Source organism: Haliotis rubra, unplaced genomic scaffold (genome assembly GCF_003918875.1).
Source record: "Haliotis rubra isolate DU_JTF1 unplaced genomic scaffold, ASM391887v1 Scf246, whole genome shotgun sequence".
Taxonomy (NCBI): Eukaryota; Metazoa; Mollusca; class Gastropoda; order Lepetellida; family Haliotidae; genus Haliotis; species Haliotis rubra.
In genome coordinates this window covers 572,756-591,760 of record NW_025766514.1, presented here as the reverse complement: position 1 = coordinate 591,760, position 19,005 = coordinate 572,756, and the positions used below count along the sequence as shown (strand labels likewise).

Sequence of the window (19,005 nt, the reverse complement as noted above, 5' to 3'; positions counted from 1 at the left end):
CTAACAACTTCACGTTATGCTTTCGTTGTTACAAGGTTATTCTGTGAACTCCCACCTACCGGGATTTCCCGTATTTAAGCCCACTCATACTTACGCCCATGGGCTTAATAACCGGATATTTTCCCGTTATTAAGCCCATGGGCCTAAAATAAGATTTCAGATGTTATTGTTTAGAGTGACGTCCTTTTGCAACAGCACATGGCAAACGTCAGAATATATAACGTTTGTAGTGCACGTTAGTTACTGAGTTTTCATGTTTACATGGAGTCCCAAGATAGGTCAGGTACTCTATATAGACAACCTCAATCCATATGACTCACACGCAGTCGCAATAAAATATGACGATAACATAGGACACGTCCCTCAAGAACAGTAAAGTATGTAAATATAAAAGAGGGGGGTGTCATTCAGGTTCAGGTTTAAGACAGTTCTTGGATGATTGTCCAAGGTTCAGGTTTCTGTATTACTCCGTCTATATTAAAGTTCATTCCATTTTATCGTGTCTTAGGATCATTTTCTTCAGTTCTACAAGCATTTCCCGAATTTAAGCCGAACTGAAGTCAATAATTGTTTTATTATATAACAAAAGTACTGAATACCTTTTCTTCTGTCACATAGCATACCACCGATGGCGTTGCACATGACGCAGAGGTGCAGCCATTTTGATACAGATGGGACGTAACTCTAAACCAACACAGTCACAGGGACGAAGCCTATCGCTTCCTTATCTAGCGTGACGCACGCAGTGCGGAGTTCACAGCTGGAATATCCCAAATCTATTTTTAGCCAAGGGAGGTTCTTGGGTTGTTTTATCAACCTCTCGCGACTTAGCGTCAAAGCTGTCATGTGACCAAGTGGGCCAATCAGCAGGGCGGAAATCTACCCGTTATATAATAACAGGCGTTATTCACCATATTGCAACAGCACCAACCAACCAGGTTCAGCTTGTAAATGAGGCACCAAATGTAAACCTTCTCAACCTCCAACCATCGGTAGCACCAGAAACACAGACCATTTTGATTAGAAAGAGTGAATGAGTATAGTTTTACGCGGTTTTTAGCAATAATCCAGCAATATTACAGTGGAGGACACCAGAAATGGGCTTCACACATTGTGCCCATGTGGGGAATTGATCCGGGTCTTCAGCGTGTCGAGCAAACTCTTTAACAACTTGGCTATCCGACCGCCCCTTGATTTGAAAGAAGAGGACATGTGTCAGCAAGCCGCATCATAAACTGGCACAGACAAAACCTAGAAAGACCATCTTATACATAAAACAAACAAACATGAAAGACAATTTTGAATACTCGGTCACGTTTCATTCCAACTGGGGGCGGTGGGGTAGCCTAATGGTTAAAGCGTTGGCTCGTCACGCCGAAGACCCGGGTTCGAATCCCCACATGGGTACTATGTGTGAAGCCCATTTCTGGTGTCCCCCTCCGTGATGTTGCTGGAATATTGCTAAAAGAGGCGTAAAACCAAACTCAGTCAGTCAGTCAGTCATTCCAACTGAGAAGTGAACTGAAAATCCCTGTGACAGGTCTTAGAAGAACATGCAGAAGAGTGGAGCATTGGTAGGTGTCATGCAGACTTGTTTTCTATATCACAAGCCTCAGAGCTGATAGAGCAGCATAATTGATGGCCTATAAGGTTAATTTTCACTAGTTCCACACCAGACAGGGTGCGTTCACCACCTTCTGTCAAGATTAGTTGTCAAAAAATCTGCCATTGCACCAAGGTTCAATTGGACCTATTTTCTGTCCTGCTTGTGGTCACCTGGCTACAGGATGGTCAGTGGATTCGTTACAGTGCTCTTGCACCACACTCTTCCTTCAGTATGACATGTAGAACACTATCAAAGCTTTTGTTGATTTGAGTCAATGTTTCCTCCTTGTGTCTCAAGCCAAGAATACAGATGGTGGACAGTGCAGGTACAGTATATAGTTACAATACAGGCAACTTGTTCACAATCAACAACATCATGTATTCCCTCTTTCCAGACGAGGGCGGTGGGGTAGCCTAGTGGTTAAGGTGTTCACTCGTCAACCAAAGACCTGGGTTTGATTTCCCACATGGGTACAATGTGTGAAGCCCATTTCTTGTGTTCCCTGCCGTGATATTCCTGAAATAATGCTAAAAGCGGTGTAAAACTAAACTCACTCACTCACTCTTCCAGACGAAAGTCTGCCAGTGTGACACATTACCTTACTGTGAAATGCTGCTGAAGTATTTGGATGCAGTGTAAGTGATTCATCTTTGTGACATGGATAGTACACGGCTGAAGCTTACACATGGATCACTTTGTGACATGGATAGTACACGGCTGAAGCTTACACATGGATCACTTTGTGACATGGATAGTACACAGCTGAAGCTTACACATGGATCACTTTGTGACATGGATAGTACACAGCTGAAGCTTACACATGGATCACTTTGTGACATGGATAGTACACAGCTGAAGCTTACACATGGATCACTTTGTGACATGGATAGTACACAGCTGAAGCTTACACATGGATCACTTTGTGACATGGATAGTACACAGCTGAAGCTTACACATGGATCACTTTGTGACATGGATAGTACACGGCTGAAGCTTACACATGGATCACTTTGTGACATGGATAGTACACGGCTGAAGCTTACTTTGTGACATGGATAGTACACAGCTGAAGCTTACACATGGATCACTTTGTGACATGGATAGTACACGGCTGAAGCTTACACATGGATCACTTTGTGACATGGATAGTACACGGCTGAAGCTTACACATGGATCACTTTGTGACATGGACAGTACACCACGCTGAAGCTTACACATGGATCACTTTGTGACATGGATAGTACACAGCTGAAGCTTACATGGATCACTTTGTGACATGGATAGTACACAGCTGAAGCTTACACATGGATCACTTTGTGACATGGATAGTACACGGCTGAAGCTTACACATGGATCACTTTGTGACATGGATAGTACACGGCTGAAGCTTACACATGGATCACTTTGTGACATGGACAGTACACGGCTGAAGCTTACACATGGATCACTTTGTGACATGGATAGTACACAGCTGAAGCTTACACATGGATCACTTTGTGACATGGATAGTACACGGCTGAAGCTTACACATGGATCACTTTGTGACATGGATAGTACACAGCTGAAGCTTGACATGGACCACTTTGTGACATGGATAGTACACAGCTGAAGCTTACACATGGATCACTTTGTGACATGGATAGTACACAGCTGAAGCTTACACATGGATCACTTTGTGACATGGATAGTACACAGCTGAAGCTTACACATGGATCACTTTGTGACATGGATAGTACACAGCTGAAGCTTACACATGGATCACTTTGTGACATGGATAGTACACAGCTGAAGCTTACACATGGACCACTTCGATGCTGCAGCCTAGAAAGCCAACAAAGGTCTAACTTCTCTTAGGCGGGCTGATCCAGAGTGTGCGTGTGTGTGTGTGTGTGTGTGTGTGTGTGTGTGTGTGTGTGTGTGTGTGTGTGTGTGCACCCCTTTTGTCCTGAAAGTTATTAAATGACCATTGAAACCCTCGTGTAAATGAAGTGTGCCCCCACCCCCCTTTCTCAAGAGTGTGCCATCCTGCTCACCTGAGAAGTAGAACAATATTTGATCATGTGAAATTACAACTGAATTGGAGGCCAGTGATTCTCTTCTTGTAGTCACCAAAGCCAAATCCCAGATAAAACATATGTTGCATTTGACCACATCTCCTAAAGTATCTGAGCTTCATGCACAAGCTCAGCTTCATGCACAACTCCATACTGGCACTTGAAAACAGACAGGCACAATCCATGACAATATCTTCTAGAAATGTTCAAATGTTGACAGTCTGAAATTATGCCATTCCTAAAAGATATTTTTTACTAAGTTTCAATAAAGGCATGGCCCTAGGCTGTGTTTCTCTGTTAGTACTTGATACACATGAAAGGAGGCCAAAAATTCCTATATCAGAGGTGGATCACTGGATTGTCTGGTCCAGACTCAATTATTTACTGCCGCCATACAGATGGAATACTATATTCGGACGTTAAACAAAGAAACAAACAAAATTGTTACACATATGTATTACCTGAATAATTACATTCAGCTACTGCCTTATATGTTTATACATTATTCCTGTACAATACTTCAAAGATAACACACTTTAGTCGTTTTTCCTCTTTTTCTTCTTCTTTTTCTTACTATGATGTGATTCACAAGCTTGTTCTTCTCCTTCGGACTCCTTGATTTTCTTACATTTCTTTCTCTTCTTCTTTCCCTCTGAGGGACACTGCCCATCACTGTGGCTGTCCTCATGTCCTGGAGTCTCTACCGGTCTCCCAACCTTCCCCTCTGAGGGACACTGACCATCACTGTGGCTGTCCTCATGTCCTGGAGAGCCAGTCTCTACCGGTCTCCCAACCTTCCCATCACATTCACTCAGTCTAGTGTTCTCCTCTACTGGAGATTCAACCTCTTCCTCTACATGTCTCTCCTTCTTTCTCTTCTTCTTCTTAACACCCTCATTACCTGTAAGGTTCTCCTGCACAGGAGATTCAACCTCTTCATCTTCATGTCTCTTCTTCTTATTTTTCTTCTTCTTCTTCTTAACATCTTCATGTGCCATACTGTTCTCTACTGGTGATTCTGTCTCTTGCTCTGCATGTTTCCTCTTCTTCCTCTCCCGTGGTACAGCATCCAGTCCATGGAGGTCTGAGCTTCCCACGCCTGGTTGTTGGGGAGCGGCCGTCATCTGCAGCATGAGCTGTGCCTCCATCGCCTGCACCCGCTGCAGCTTCCCATTCAGCTTCAGCCCATGGCGAGCACCCCTGAAACAAATACCTGCATGCTGAAATAGTCACTCACAAATGCTGCAACGATTGCCAATTCAGCAGTATTTGAGCGATCTGTTATTTGGGCGGTGGGGTAGCCCAGTCGGTAAAGCATTAGATTGTCACACCGAAGACACTGGTTCAATTCCTCACATGGGTGCAGGGGAGGTGGGGTAGTCTACTGGTTAAAGTGTTGGCTCGTCACACCAAAGACGTGGGTTAAATTCCCCACATGGGTACAATGTGTGAAGTCCATTTCTGGTGTGTCCCACCATGATATTGCTGAAATATTGCTGAAAGTGGCATAAAAGCATAATCACTCACTCACTATCTGTTAACAGTATTTAAATGACAAACTCTGGGTCAGAAACAACAGTGAATTTTGAAAATGATCCATCCCAAGAAGATCTGATGACATATTATCAACCAAGGCACGAAGTCTGATCTTCGGATGTTGCAGCACCCCGGTGAAGTACTTACTTGTGGGCTGTGCGTCCGCCACATCGCTGAAACACCTCCTCCTCAGATGGCCTGCAACAAAACCGGGAATACAATTGATGTATGGAAATTACCGAGGTTATGTGAATGCAAATCAATGGAAGGGAGATAACTCTAAATTTGTTTTTTTCCGGAAAAAGAAAGGTTGAGTGTTTGGGCTGTTGCGGGCATTGGCTATTTGCCAGTTCAAACAGTTCAAAATTAACATTGAGGTGCTCGGTAAGTTAAAAACATTGTTTACTGGTCCCTTGGGGCCCATGGGTTGATGTACCCTCTATGTTTGTCTATGTTCCTCTCGCCTTTCCCTTTGGGCTCAGGGAACATAAACAAACATAGAGGGTACATCAACCCATGTCCCCTCGTCACCAGTGAACAACTTATAATATAGCATAGAAAGCAAATGGTATGTCACTACATATAGCCTGGACAAAGGTGATATATCACTACATATAGCCTGGACAAAGGTGATATATCACTACATATAGCCTGGACAAAGGTGATATATCACTACATATAGCCTGGACAAAGGTGACATATCACTACATATAGCCTGGACAAAGGTGACATATCACTATATATAGCCTGGACAAAGGTGACATATCACTACATATAGCCTGGACAAAGGTGACATATCACTACATATAGCCTGGACAAAGGTGACATATCACTACATATAGCCTCGACAGAGGTGACACATCACTACATATAGCCTGGACAAAGGTGATATATCACTACATATAGCCTGGACAAAGGTGATATATCACTACATATAGCCTGGACAAAGGTGACATATCACTACATATAGCCTGGACAAAGGTGACATATCACTACATATAGCCTGGACAGAGGTGACCTATCACTATATATAGCCTGGACAAAGGTGACATATCACTACATATAGCCTGGACAAAGGTGACATATCACTACATATAGCCTCGACAGAGGTGACCTATCACTACATATAGCCTGGACAAAGGTGACATATCACTACATGCCTGGACAAAGGTGACATATCACTATATAGCCTGGACAAAGGTGATATATCACTACATATAGCCTGGACAAAGGTGACATATCACTACATATAGCCTGGACAAAGGTGACATATCACTACATATAGCCTGACAAAGGTGACATATCACTACATATAGCCTGGACAAAGGTGACATATCACTACATATAGCCTGGACAAAGGTGACATATCACTACATATAGCCTGGACAAAGGTGACATATCACTACATATAGCCTGGACAAAGGTGACATATCACTACATATAGCCTGGACAAAGGTGACATATCACTACATATAGCCTGGACAAAGGTGACATATCACTACATATAGCCTGGACAAAGGTGACATATCACTACATATAGCCTGGACAAAGGTGACCTATCACTACATATAGCCTGGACAAAGGTGACATATCACTACATATAGCCTGGACAAAGGTGACATATCACTACATATAGCCTCGACAGAGGTGACCTATCACTACATATAGCCTGGACAAAGGTGACCTATCACTACATATAGCCTGGACAAAGGTGACATATCACTACATATAGCCTGGACAAAGGTGACATATCACTACATATAGCCTCGACATCACTACATATAGCCTGGACAGACCGATATCACTACATATAGCCTGGACAAAGGTGACATATCACTACATATAGCCTGGACAAAGGTGACATATCACTACATATAGCCTGGTGACATATCACTACATATAGCCTGGACAAAGGTGACATATCACTACATATAGCCTGGACAAAGGTGACATATCACTACATATAGCCTGGACAAAGGTGACATATCACTACATATAGCCTGGACAAAGGTGACATATCACTACATATAGCCTGGACAAAGGTGACATATCACTACATATAGCCTGGACAAAGGTGACATATCACTACATATAGCCTGGACAAAGGTGACATATCACTACATATAGCCTGGACAAAGGTGACATATCACTACATATAGCCTGGACAAAGGTGACATATCACTACATATAGCCTGGACAAAGGTGACCTATCACTACATATAGCCTGGACAAAGGTGACATATCACTACATATAGCCTGGACAAAGGTGACATATCACTACATATAGCCTGGACAAAGGTGACATATCACTACATATAGCCTGGACAATAGGGTGACCTATCACTACATATAGCCTGGACAAAGGTGACATATCACTACATATAGCCTGGACAAAGGTGACATATCACTACATATAGCCTGGACAAAGGTGACATATCACTACATATAGCCTGGACAAAGGTGACATATCACTACATATAGCCTCGACAGAGGTGACCTATCACTACATATAGCCTGGACAAAGGTGACCTATCACTACATATAGCCTGGACAAAGGTGACATATCACTACATATAGCCTGGACAAAGGTGACATATCACTACATATAGCCTCGACAGAGGTGACCTATCACTACATATAGCCTGGACAAAGGTGACATATCACTACATATAGCCTGGACAAAGGTGACATATCACTACATACAACCTTGACAAAGGTGATATATCACCTTTGGTAACATATGGAACCATATATACACACAGAACATATATTTCTACATGCTAGGACTCAGTATTACTTGTATACTGTCTCCTCCTCTGACTCACTGCTGCTGCTGCCTTCCTTCTCCTCCACATGCCGACCTTCCTCCTGCTTCAGCGTAGCACCCTACAAAACACCAACAGATGCATGACTTCAGCGTAACACCCTACAACACACCAACAGATGCATGACTTCAGCGTAGCACCGTACAACACACCAACAGATGCATGACTTCAGCATAGCACCCTACAAAACACCAACAGATGCATGACTTCAGCGTAACACCCTACAACACACCAACAGATGCATGACTTCAGCGTAGCACCGTACAACACACCAACAGATGCATGACTTCAGCGTAACACCCTACAACACATCAACAGATGCATGACTTCAGCGTAACACCCTACAACACACCAACAGATGCATGACTTCAGCATAGCACCCAACAACACATCAACAGATGCATGACTTCAGCGTAACACCCTACAACACATCAACAGATGCATGACTTCAGCGTAACACCTTACAACACACCAACAGATGCATGACTTCAGTGTAGCACCCTACAACACACCAACAGATGCATGACTTCAGCGTAACACCCTACAACACATCAACAGATGCATGACTTCAGCGTAACACCCTACAACACACCAACAGATGCATGACTTCAGCATAGCACCCAACAACACACCAACAGATGCATGACTTCAGCGTAACACCCTACAACACATCAACAGATGCATGACTTCAGCGTAGCACCCTACAACACACCAACAGATGCATGACTTCAGTGTAGCACCCTACAACACACCAACAGATGCATGACTTCAGTGTAGCACCCTACAACACATCAACAGATGCATGACTTCAGTGTAGCACCCTACAACACATCAACAGATGCATGACTTCAGCATAGCACCCAAAAACACATCAACAGATGCATGACTTCAGCATAGCACCCTACAAAACACCAACAGATGCATGACTTCAGCGTAACACCCTACAACACATCGACAGATGCATGACTTCAGCATAGCACCCAAAAACACATCAACAGATGCATGACTTCAGCGTAGCAACCTACAACACACCAACAGATGCATGACTTCAGCGTAACACTCTACAACACATCAACAGATGCATGACTTCAGTGTAACACCCTACAACACATCAACAGATGCATGACTTCAGCGTAACACTCTACAACACATCAACAGATGCATGACTTCAGTGTAACACCCTACAACACACCAACAGATGCATGACTTCAGTGTAGCACCCTACAACACATCAACAGATGCATGACTTCAGTGTAGCACCCTACAACACATCAACAGATGCATGACTTCAGCATAGCACCCAAAACACATCAACAGATGCATGACTTCAGCATAGCACCCTACAAAACACCAACAGGATGCATGACTTCAGCGTAACACCCTACAACACATCGACAGATGCATGACTTCAGCATAGCACCCAAAAACACATCAACAGATGCATGACTTCAGCGTAGCAACCTACAACACACCAACAGATGCATGACTTCAGCGTAACACTCTACAATACATCAACAGATGCATGACTTCAGTGTAGCAACCTACAGCACATCAACAGATGCATGACTTCAGCGTAACACCCTACAACACATCGACAGATGCATGACTTCAGCATAGCACCCAAAAACACATCAACAGATGCATGACTTCAGCGTAGCAACCTACAACACACCAACAGATGCATGACTTCAGCGTGACACTCTACAACACATCAACAGATGCATGACTTCAGTGTAACACCCTACAACACATCAACAGATGCATGACTTCGGTGTAGCACCCTACAACACACCAACAGATGCATGACTTCAGCATAGCACCCAACAACACACCAACAGATGCATGACTTCAGCGTAACACCCTACAACACATCAACAGATGCATGACTTCAGCGTAGCACCCTACAACACACCAACAGATGCATGACTTCAGTGTAGCACCCTACAACACACCAACAGATGCATGACTTCAGTGTAACACCCTACAACACATCAACAGATGCATGACTTCAGTGTAACACCCTACAACACATCAACAGATGCATGACTTCAGTGTAACACCCTACAACACATCAACTGATGCATGACTTCAGTGTAACACCCTACAACACATCAACAGATGCATGACTTCAGTGTAACACCCTACAGCACACATAAAGATCCATGGCCCTGAAATCATGACTAGAAGAGTTTCTGTGGAATACATATGTTCCTACCTTGACAAAGTTCCCATACAGTACCATCTTCTTCTTGGCCTTCTTCTCCTCCTTGCTGTCTGGAGACTTCTTGCTGAGAGTCACCTCACCATTCTGAAACACAGATACACATAGCATCACCTCACCATTCTGAAACACAGATACACATAGCATCACCTCACCATTCTGAAACACAGATACACATAGCATCACCTCACCATTCTGAAACACAGATACACTTTGTATCACCTCACCATTCTGAAATGCACACACACATAGTGTCACCTCACCATTCTGAAACACACATACACATAGCATCACCTCACCATTCTGAAACACAGATACACAAAGCATCACCTCACCATTCTGAAACACACACACACATAGTGTCACCTCACCATTCTGAAACACACACACACAGTGTCACCTCACCATTCTGAAACACACACACACATAGTGTCACCTCACCATTCTGAAACACAGATACACATAGGATCACCTCACCATTCTGAAAGACACATACACAAAGCATCACCTCACCATTCTGAAACACACACACACATAGTGTCACCTCACCATTCTGAAACACACATACACAAAGCATCACCTCACCATTCTGAAACACACACACACATAGTGTCACCTCACCATTCTGAAACACACACACATAGCATCACCTCACCATTCTGAAACACACACACACACAGTGTCACCTCACCATTCTGAAACACATACACATAGTGTCACCTCACCATTCTGAAACACACACACACAGTGTCACCTCACCATTCTGAAACACACATACACATAGCATCACCTCACCATTCTGAAACACACACACACATAGTGTCACCTCACCATTCTGAAACACACACACATAGTGTCACCTCACCATTCTGAAACACACACACACAGTGTCACCTCACCATTCTGAAACACACATACACATAGCATCACCTCACCATTCTGAAACACACATAGTGTCATCTCACCATTCTGAAACACAGATACACATAGCATCACCTCACCATTCTGAAACACAGATACACATAGCATCACCTCACCATTCTGAAACACACACACACATAGTGTCACCTCACCATTCTGAAACACACACACACATAGCATCACCTCACCATTCTGAAACACACACACACATAGTGTCACCTCACCATTCTGAAACACACACACACATAGTGTCACCTCACCATTCTGAAACACACATACACATAGCATCACCTCACCATTCTGAAACACACACACACATAGTGTCACCTCACCATTCTGAAACACACACACACATAGTGTCACCTCACCATTCTGAAACACACACACATAGTGTCACCTCACCATTCTGAACACACACACATAGTGTCACCTCACCATTCTGAAACACACACACACATAGCATCACCTCACCATTCTGAAACACAGATACACATAGCATCACCTCACCATTCTGAAACACACACACACATAGTGTCACCTCACCATTCCGAAACACACACACACACACATATAGTGTCACCTCACCATTCTGAAACACACACACACACATAGCATCACCTCACCATTCTGAAACACACACACATAGCATCACCTCACCATTCTGAAACACAGATACACATACCATCACCTCACCATTCTGAAACACAGATACACATAGCATCACCTCACCATTCTGAAACACAGATACACATAGCATCACCTCACCATTCTGAAACACAGATACACATAGCATCACCTCACCATTCTGAAACACAGATACACTTTGTATCATCTCACCATTCTGAAACACACACACACATAGTGTCACCTCACCATTCTGAAACACACATACACATAGCATCACCTCACCATTCTGAAACACAGATACACAAAGCATCACCTCACCATTCTGAAACACAGATACACATAGCATCACCTCACCATTCTGAAACACAGATACACATAGCATCACCTCACCATTCTGAAACACACATACACATAGCATCACCTCACCATTCTGAAACACACACACACATAGTGTCACCTCACCATTCTGAAACACACACACACATAGCATCACCTCACCATTCTGAAACACACACACACATAGTGTCACCTCACCATTCTGAAACACAGATACACATAGGATCACCTCACCATTCTGAAACACAGATACACATAGCATCACCTCACCATTCTGAAACACAGATACACACACATATAGTGTCACCTCACCATTCTGAAACACACACACACACATATAATGTCACCTCACCATTCTGAAACACAAGTCTCAGGTTCACATACCTGGTCAGCCCCTACTGGCCTCAGGTTCACATACCTGGTCAGCCCCTACTGGCCTCAGGTTCACATACCTGGTCAGACCCTACTGGCCTCAGGTTGACGTACCTGGTCAGACCCTGATGGCCTCAGGTTGACATACCTGGTCAGCCCCTACTGGCCTCAAGTTCACATACCTGGTCAGCCCCTACTGGCCTCAGGTTCACATACCTGGTCAGTCTCTACTGGCCTCAGGTTCACATACCTGGTCAGCCCCTACTGGCCTCAGGTTCACATACCTGGTCAGACCCTACTGGCCTCAAGTTCACATACCTGGTCAGCCCCTACTGGCCTCAGGTTGACGATACCTGGTCAGACCCTGATGGCCTCAGGTTCACATACCTGGTCAGACCCTACTGGCCTCAGGTTCACGTACCTGGTCAGACCCTGATGGCCTCAGGTTCACATACCAGGTCAGACCCTACTGGCCTCAGGTTCACATACCTGGTCAGCCCCTACTGGCCTCAGGTTCACATACCTGGTCACCCTCTACTGGCCTCAAGTTCACATACCTGGTCAGACCCTACTGGTCTCAGGTTCACATACCTGGTCAGCCCCTACTGGCCTCAGGTTCACATACCTGGTCAGCCCCTACTGGCCTCAGGTTCACATACCTGGTCAGACCCTACTGGCCTCAGGTTCACATACCTGGTCAGCCCCTACTGGCCTCAGGTTCACATACCTGGTCAGACCCTACTGGCCTCAGGTTCACATACCTGGTCAGCCCTTGGCCTCAGGTTCACATACCTGGTCAGACCCTACTGGCCTCAGGTTCACATACCTGGTCAGACCCTACTGGCCTCAGGTTCACATACCTGGTCAGAACCTACTGGCCTCAGGTTCACATACCTGGTCAGACCCTACTGGCCTCAGGTTCACATACCTGGTCAGACCCTACTGGCCTCAAATTCACGTACCTGGTCAGCCCCAACTTTTATGGCCTTGGCTGTTTTGTTGAACACATGATCCCACCAGTGGTGAGTGAACTCTGCTCCTGGGTCGTGGCCAACCTGGATAGACAGATGTCAAGGTTGTGTGACATACCTACGATGAGCCTGATTTATGAAGACTATATGATATAGAACAGAGAGGTTTACAGAGTACACAGAATCTTTATCACAAGTTTGATAAGACTGTTTATTCGGAGCCAAAGCAACAGGACTGACTGACTGAGTTTGGTTTTACGCCGCTTTTAGCAATATTCCAGCAACATCACGGCGGAACACCAGAAATGGGCTTCACACATTGTACCCATGTGGGGATTCGAACCCGGGCCTTCGGCGTGATGAGCCCCAAGCAACAGGAATATAATACCACCAAAGTTTTATGCATACATGTTAGAACAGCATTGACTCACAACTTTAAGTTCACTCCCAGCTATATGGCGGTGGTCTGTAAACAATCGAGTCTTTACCTGACAATCCAGTGATCAACAGCATGAGCATTGATCGCAGTTGGGATGTGATGACGTGTCAACCAAGTCAGTGAGTCTGACCACCCAATTCTGTTAATCGCCTCTTATGACAAGCATCGGATGCTGAAGACCAATTCTAACCCCGATCTTCATGGGTGTTCACTCCTAGTGTTCAGATCAGTTCAGAAAAGCTCCCCAGTACATGAAGCATGTCAAAGAGCATATTGAAATGGGGTACAGGTCTTCATAGACACGTGTGACTTCATGTTTAACACACGGTCCTAGGTTGATGGTGTTGGTGTTCACTAACATCCACTCACTTGTCATTCAACCCACCCCTGTTTTGTTGTTCTTTATGTGGACCTTGATGGCCTTCGTCATCCCACTTTCCTCCCGACCGAGGCCAGATCCTGTAAACACATGGCAGCATCAGTTTCTAGTGCTGTAATGATGCATCAAACTATCAATGGATTGCAATTGTTGAGTCTCCGATAGCAATTAATTGATGGTAGAAACGAAAAACTATCGATGCATCAATAGTATTTGTGACTATTGATAGTTTAGTAATTGAATTCTGTTGATAAATGCGCAGCACAAAAAACAGGAAGTACCAGAGACGTTTGATTTAGAGTTATCCGCCCCTGTTACCTAACATTGTGGCAAGCGACTCTGAGTTTGCCACTGTGAATAACAATAGGTTTATGTTTTACCTGTTTACTTGATCTGGATTTCAAGTTTCTTGTCAGTTATTAAAACTACTTCAACTCGTTATTACTTCATATACTGAAAGCCATTACAAACGCAACTTGACATTCGTACTTTCTTTACTCTCACAAATGTGAACATATATAAATGTAACTGGCAGATATGTTTAAGTGATTATCTGTGGATAATTTCATCGGAAAACGTCCAAATAACAACATCAGTGATGCAACGACATCAAACAAAGGAGGGGTCACTTGCAGTCAATATCGTGCGTGTCCACCATGCGCTCCAAGATATGCTCGCAGTCTCCTGGGCATTGAAAGACACAAATTTCTCAGGAACAGCTGTGAGATGGTCTGCCAGTGATGTTGAAGGGCCTGTGTCAATTCAGCAACTGTCCTTTGTGGCACAAGTTAATTTCGAAGTCGCGGTCTAAGTTCATCCCACAGATGCTCGACTGGGTTCATGTCTGGGGACAATGAAGGTCAGTCCATCACACGAACATTCTCATTATTCAATAAGTCCCTTGTTACCCTGGCTGCATGGGGACGTGCATTATCATGCTGAAACACAAAATGGTTACGACTGCCCTGTTGATCCATCATTGTGAGTACAGACGGATGAAGGATATTGTCCACATAACGTTGAGTATGCAGATTGCCGTTAACCACTACCATCTGGGATCGACAGTTGGCATTGATAGCACACCAGATCATGACACCACCCCCCTCAAAAACGATCATGTTCATGGACACACTTTGGCTCAAGTCTTTCTCCTCGACGTCGATAAATCAGTTGACGTCCATCTGCAAAGGATACGTTAAACCTGGATTCATATGAATAAAATGACATCTCGCCATGGCCTGCTGCCAAGATTAGCCCATTAGCTGACCATCGCTGTCTGGCAAGTCTGTGGTGAAGCAATAAGGTTGGATCATGGTACGGTGACGATACCGGATGTTGAAAGCAGCAAGGCGTCTTCGCACCGTTTGGGCGCTGACATGATGTTGTCTTGTCCAAATGTTCCTCCTTGCCGTATCAGCAGCTGTTTGGAACCGATTTCGCAAATGTGAAACTTGGATATTGCGGTCCTGTCGAGCTGTCATCACAGGTGGTGCACCAGGTAGCGGATGATCAGCAACACTTCCGGTGCCCCAAAAACGTTCTCTGAGTCGACCAACAGTGGATGGATGCACATTAAAGTGTCTGGCAAGCATCACATCTGAAGCACTGGCTAACCATACCGATAGCCTGATCCCTTTTGTCTTGTGTCAAGCTTGGCATTTTCTCAAAGTGATTGAGTTTCGCAATTCCTTGTGCTTTTAAAGGGCCTGGGTGCAGGTAATGCATGTGCACATGTTTCATGAATGCGGTTGTGTTTACGAGAAATGTCAAAGGTTCAGTTTTAAGTTTCAAAGTTCATGTGAGACGAATGCTCTGGGACCTGATCTCGAAATAGGTCAGAATAACAGCCTTTTATCACTACATCCCCTGTATCGCAGGAAAAAATCTTCAATAGACCTTTTGTAAGTTCCAGGACAACAAATACCAATTGGGTTTCTAATGGCTTTCAGTATATAAACTATACCTACATTGCTTCAAATGAGACAATTTAAGGAGAAAATAGTTGGTCATAACAGACTATCGCAGTTTCACAAATAACTACTGGCATTCTGACCACTTGACATTTGGTCATTTCTCTCTGAGACAACAAGTCTGAAAACATAACAAAAGGATAATGTGCTTTGTAGGATTTGTAACAACTACAATGACTGGCATGACAGTAAATTGCTACTATGTACCTGCATTGTAACACGGAGTGAGTGAGTGGCTTTTAGCAATAGTCCAGCAATATCACGGCGGGGGACACCAGAAATGTGCTCCACACATTGTACCCATGTGGGAAATCGAGACCAGGTATTCAGCGTGAACAGCTTTAACTACTAGGCTACCCCACTGCCCCTTTGTAACAAGGAACAATCCCTGGTCTCCTGATTGCTGTACCTGTATTGTAACAGGGAACAATCCCTGGTGTTGTGATTGTTGTACCTGTATTGTAACAAGTAACAATCCCTGGCAGGGCTCGATTTAGTGCTTTGTTACTTGCACTGGTGCAACCCAATATTACAAAATACAACCTAGCTATGAGTCTATCTTGCACAAGGTGTAAGTGAATTGTTGAGAAATAAATCAACAATAAATCTAACATATGCATAAATATGCCAGCCCATGTTTCTTCTAAACTTTGAATAGCTATGCCAATGAAACATTGCTATTCATCAACACGTCTCGGCTATGACAGCTCTTGTAAACAGGGATCAGCTGTGTCTGAGTGTTGCTATGGTTTCATGGGTGCTACATCACTGATTAAGGTTTATGTGCACCGAAACATTTTAACACACTACGTTGCAACTGGAATTTGGCTGGTGCAACTAGGTCTTTATCTTAGGTTGCCCCTGGTGCAAGTAGGTTAACATCTCTTAAATCGAGCCCTGCCTGGTCTCCTGATTGTTGTACCTGTATTGTAACAAGTAACAATCCCTGGTGTTGTGATTGCTGTACCTGTATTGTAACAAGGAACAATCCCTGGTCTCCTGATTGTTGTACCTGTATTGTAACAAGTAACAATCCCTGGTGTTGTGATTGTTGTATCTGTATTGTAACAAGTAACAATCCCTGGTGTTGTGATTGTTGTACCTGTATTGTAACAAGTAACAATCCCTGGTGTTGTGATTGTTGTATCTGTATTGTAACAAGTAACAATCCCTGGTGTTGTGATTGTTGTACCTGTATTGTAACAAGTAACAATCCCTGGTCTCCTGATTGTTGTACCTGTATTGTAACATGGAACAATCCCTGGTCTCCTGATTGTTGTACCTGTATTGTAACAAGTAACAATCCCTGGTGTTGTGATTGTTGTACCTGTATTGTAACAAGTAACAATCCCTGGTCTCCTGATTGCTGTACCTACATTGTGTCACTTTCTTTTCAAAGCAGTATACTTCCTTTAAGCTTGTACTGCTTATCCCATGTTCACATTAAAGATTTGCAGGCCAGGTAATTGGCTGTGATTCTTTGCATGTACAGCACATGTAGCGTTAAATGTCCATGAAGTTCAGAAGGGTTCGTCAGCTCGATCTGTCCTCATGTGATACAAATAAACCTTGTTTCAACAAGTCATCCACATGTAATGAGTAAGCAAGAATTTAATATTCAGGGGTTGTTGAGCTGCTCAGGATTTCAACACAAACAAGTGCTCTGGGGAGTTCCTTCCATTCCTCCATATTTTTTTCCGCAGATTAACAGAGGTAACACAACGTCGACCCTACATATTGTAATTATTTTTGGGCTTTGAGTTATTTTTGTGAGTTCTCTAGTAATTGTTGTGTTAGGTTTTGTTAATAATTTTAGTATATATCAATTTATAAATATTATTTTGGATGGGGGAACAGGAGGAACTCTTACCCATATATGACATAATAGATCTATTAGTATTGGGGTTTCAGAGACGATATATATAACAGATCGATCTAGTATATGGTCTCTGATAACGCTAAACATATTCTTAGGACATACTTGTCGGAAAGCACCCTTTCATTTGCTTCCTATACGTGGCATGTGTACATATATTGATATGAATGGGGACTTGATTATTTTGTCTGAAAGGATCACGGCCTTCCCTGAAAATCAAATGATTGCTCCCTTTACTATTTGAACTGAAGATATATCAGTGCTGCATCTGTTGACATATCTGCTGAATAGCAAGAAATAATTGTTCGTCTGGATCGAGTCTACTGTTACCTTCTGTCCATCCATGTTTTAGGAGTTGGTTACGTGCAAATGTACTGTCAGACATTCTGTACACATGTAAACAGTTTCCAGATCGGTTGTCTTGTCACACGTGGGTTGTCATGAGGAAGCCTGTGTTGGAAGGATTAGCTCCCTTCCATGACTGCCTCGGCAAACTTCGGAATGGTACCCCGCTCGGGTGAAATCGGCATATTTCGACAGTAACATTATGGGCTACTGATGAGCGCGTGACTCTAATGCCCATCAAGCATCTGCCTTGTGATTGGTTGGTTTGAAAGCGACAAAGACAGGCATGGCCTACCAAGGAAAACTTTGCACTGTGCAGAAAAATGCAGAAAAGCCCACATTAATCGTGGAAATAGCAACATAAACATAATATTTATAAACGGGTGGTACTTCATTTATTATAATATTTGTGGACTGAAGTTATTGATATTGCAATAAACTGTTTTCTGGGATGACTCGACTCATATTAACTGTCAGAATATTATTAACATAATAGATAGAAATTGTCGATAAAACATACTAATTAA

The 19,005-nt window shown here is 43.6% G+C and overlaps 1 protein-coding gene across 2 annotated transcripts; it reads right to left on the bottom strand.

The window, feature by feature from the left end:
* Nucleotides 1-4,101: 4,101 nt before the first annotated feature.
* Nucleotides 4,102-18,628, bottom strand: LOC124279078 (G patch domain-containing protein 4-like). 2 transcript variants are annotated; one of them, XM_046714883.1, is made up of 8 exons: nt 18,464-18,627; nt 14,294-14,367; nt 13,461-13,553; nt 10,237-10,329; nt 7,994-8,082; nt 5,344-5,394; nt 4,377-4,860; nt 4,102-4,304 (listed from the first exon to the last, which is right to left on the bottom strand). In XM_046714883.1, the coding sequence occupies exons 1-8, from the start codon at nt 18,516-18,518 to the stop codon at nt 4,197-4,199; spliced, it is 1,047 nt and encodes a 348-aa protein (XP_046570839.1). In that variant the 5' UTR covers nt 18,519-18,627; the 3' UTR covers nt 4,102-4,196. The 2 variants fall into 2 exon arrangements, with proteins under 2 accessions (XP_046570839.1, XP_046570838.1); XM_046714882.1 differs by having other exon boundaries at nt 4,102-4,860; nt 18,464-18,628.
* Nucleotides 18,629-19,005: the final 377 nt, after the last annotated feature.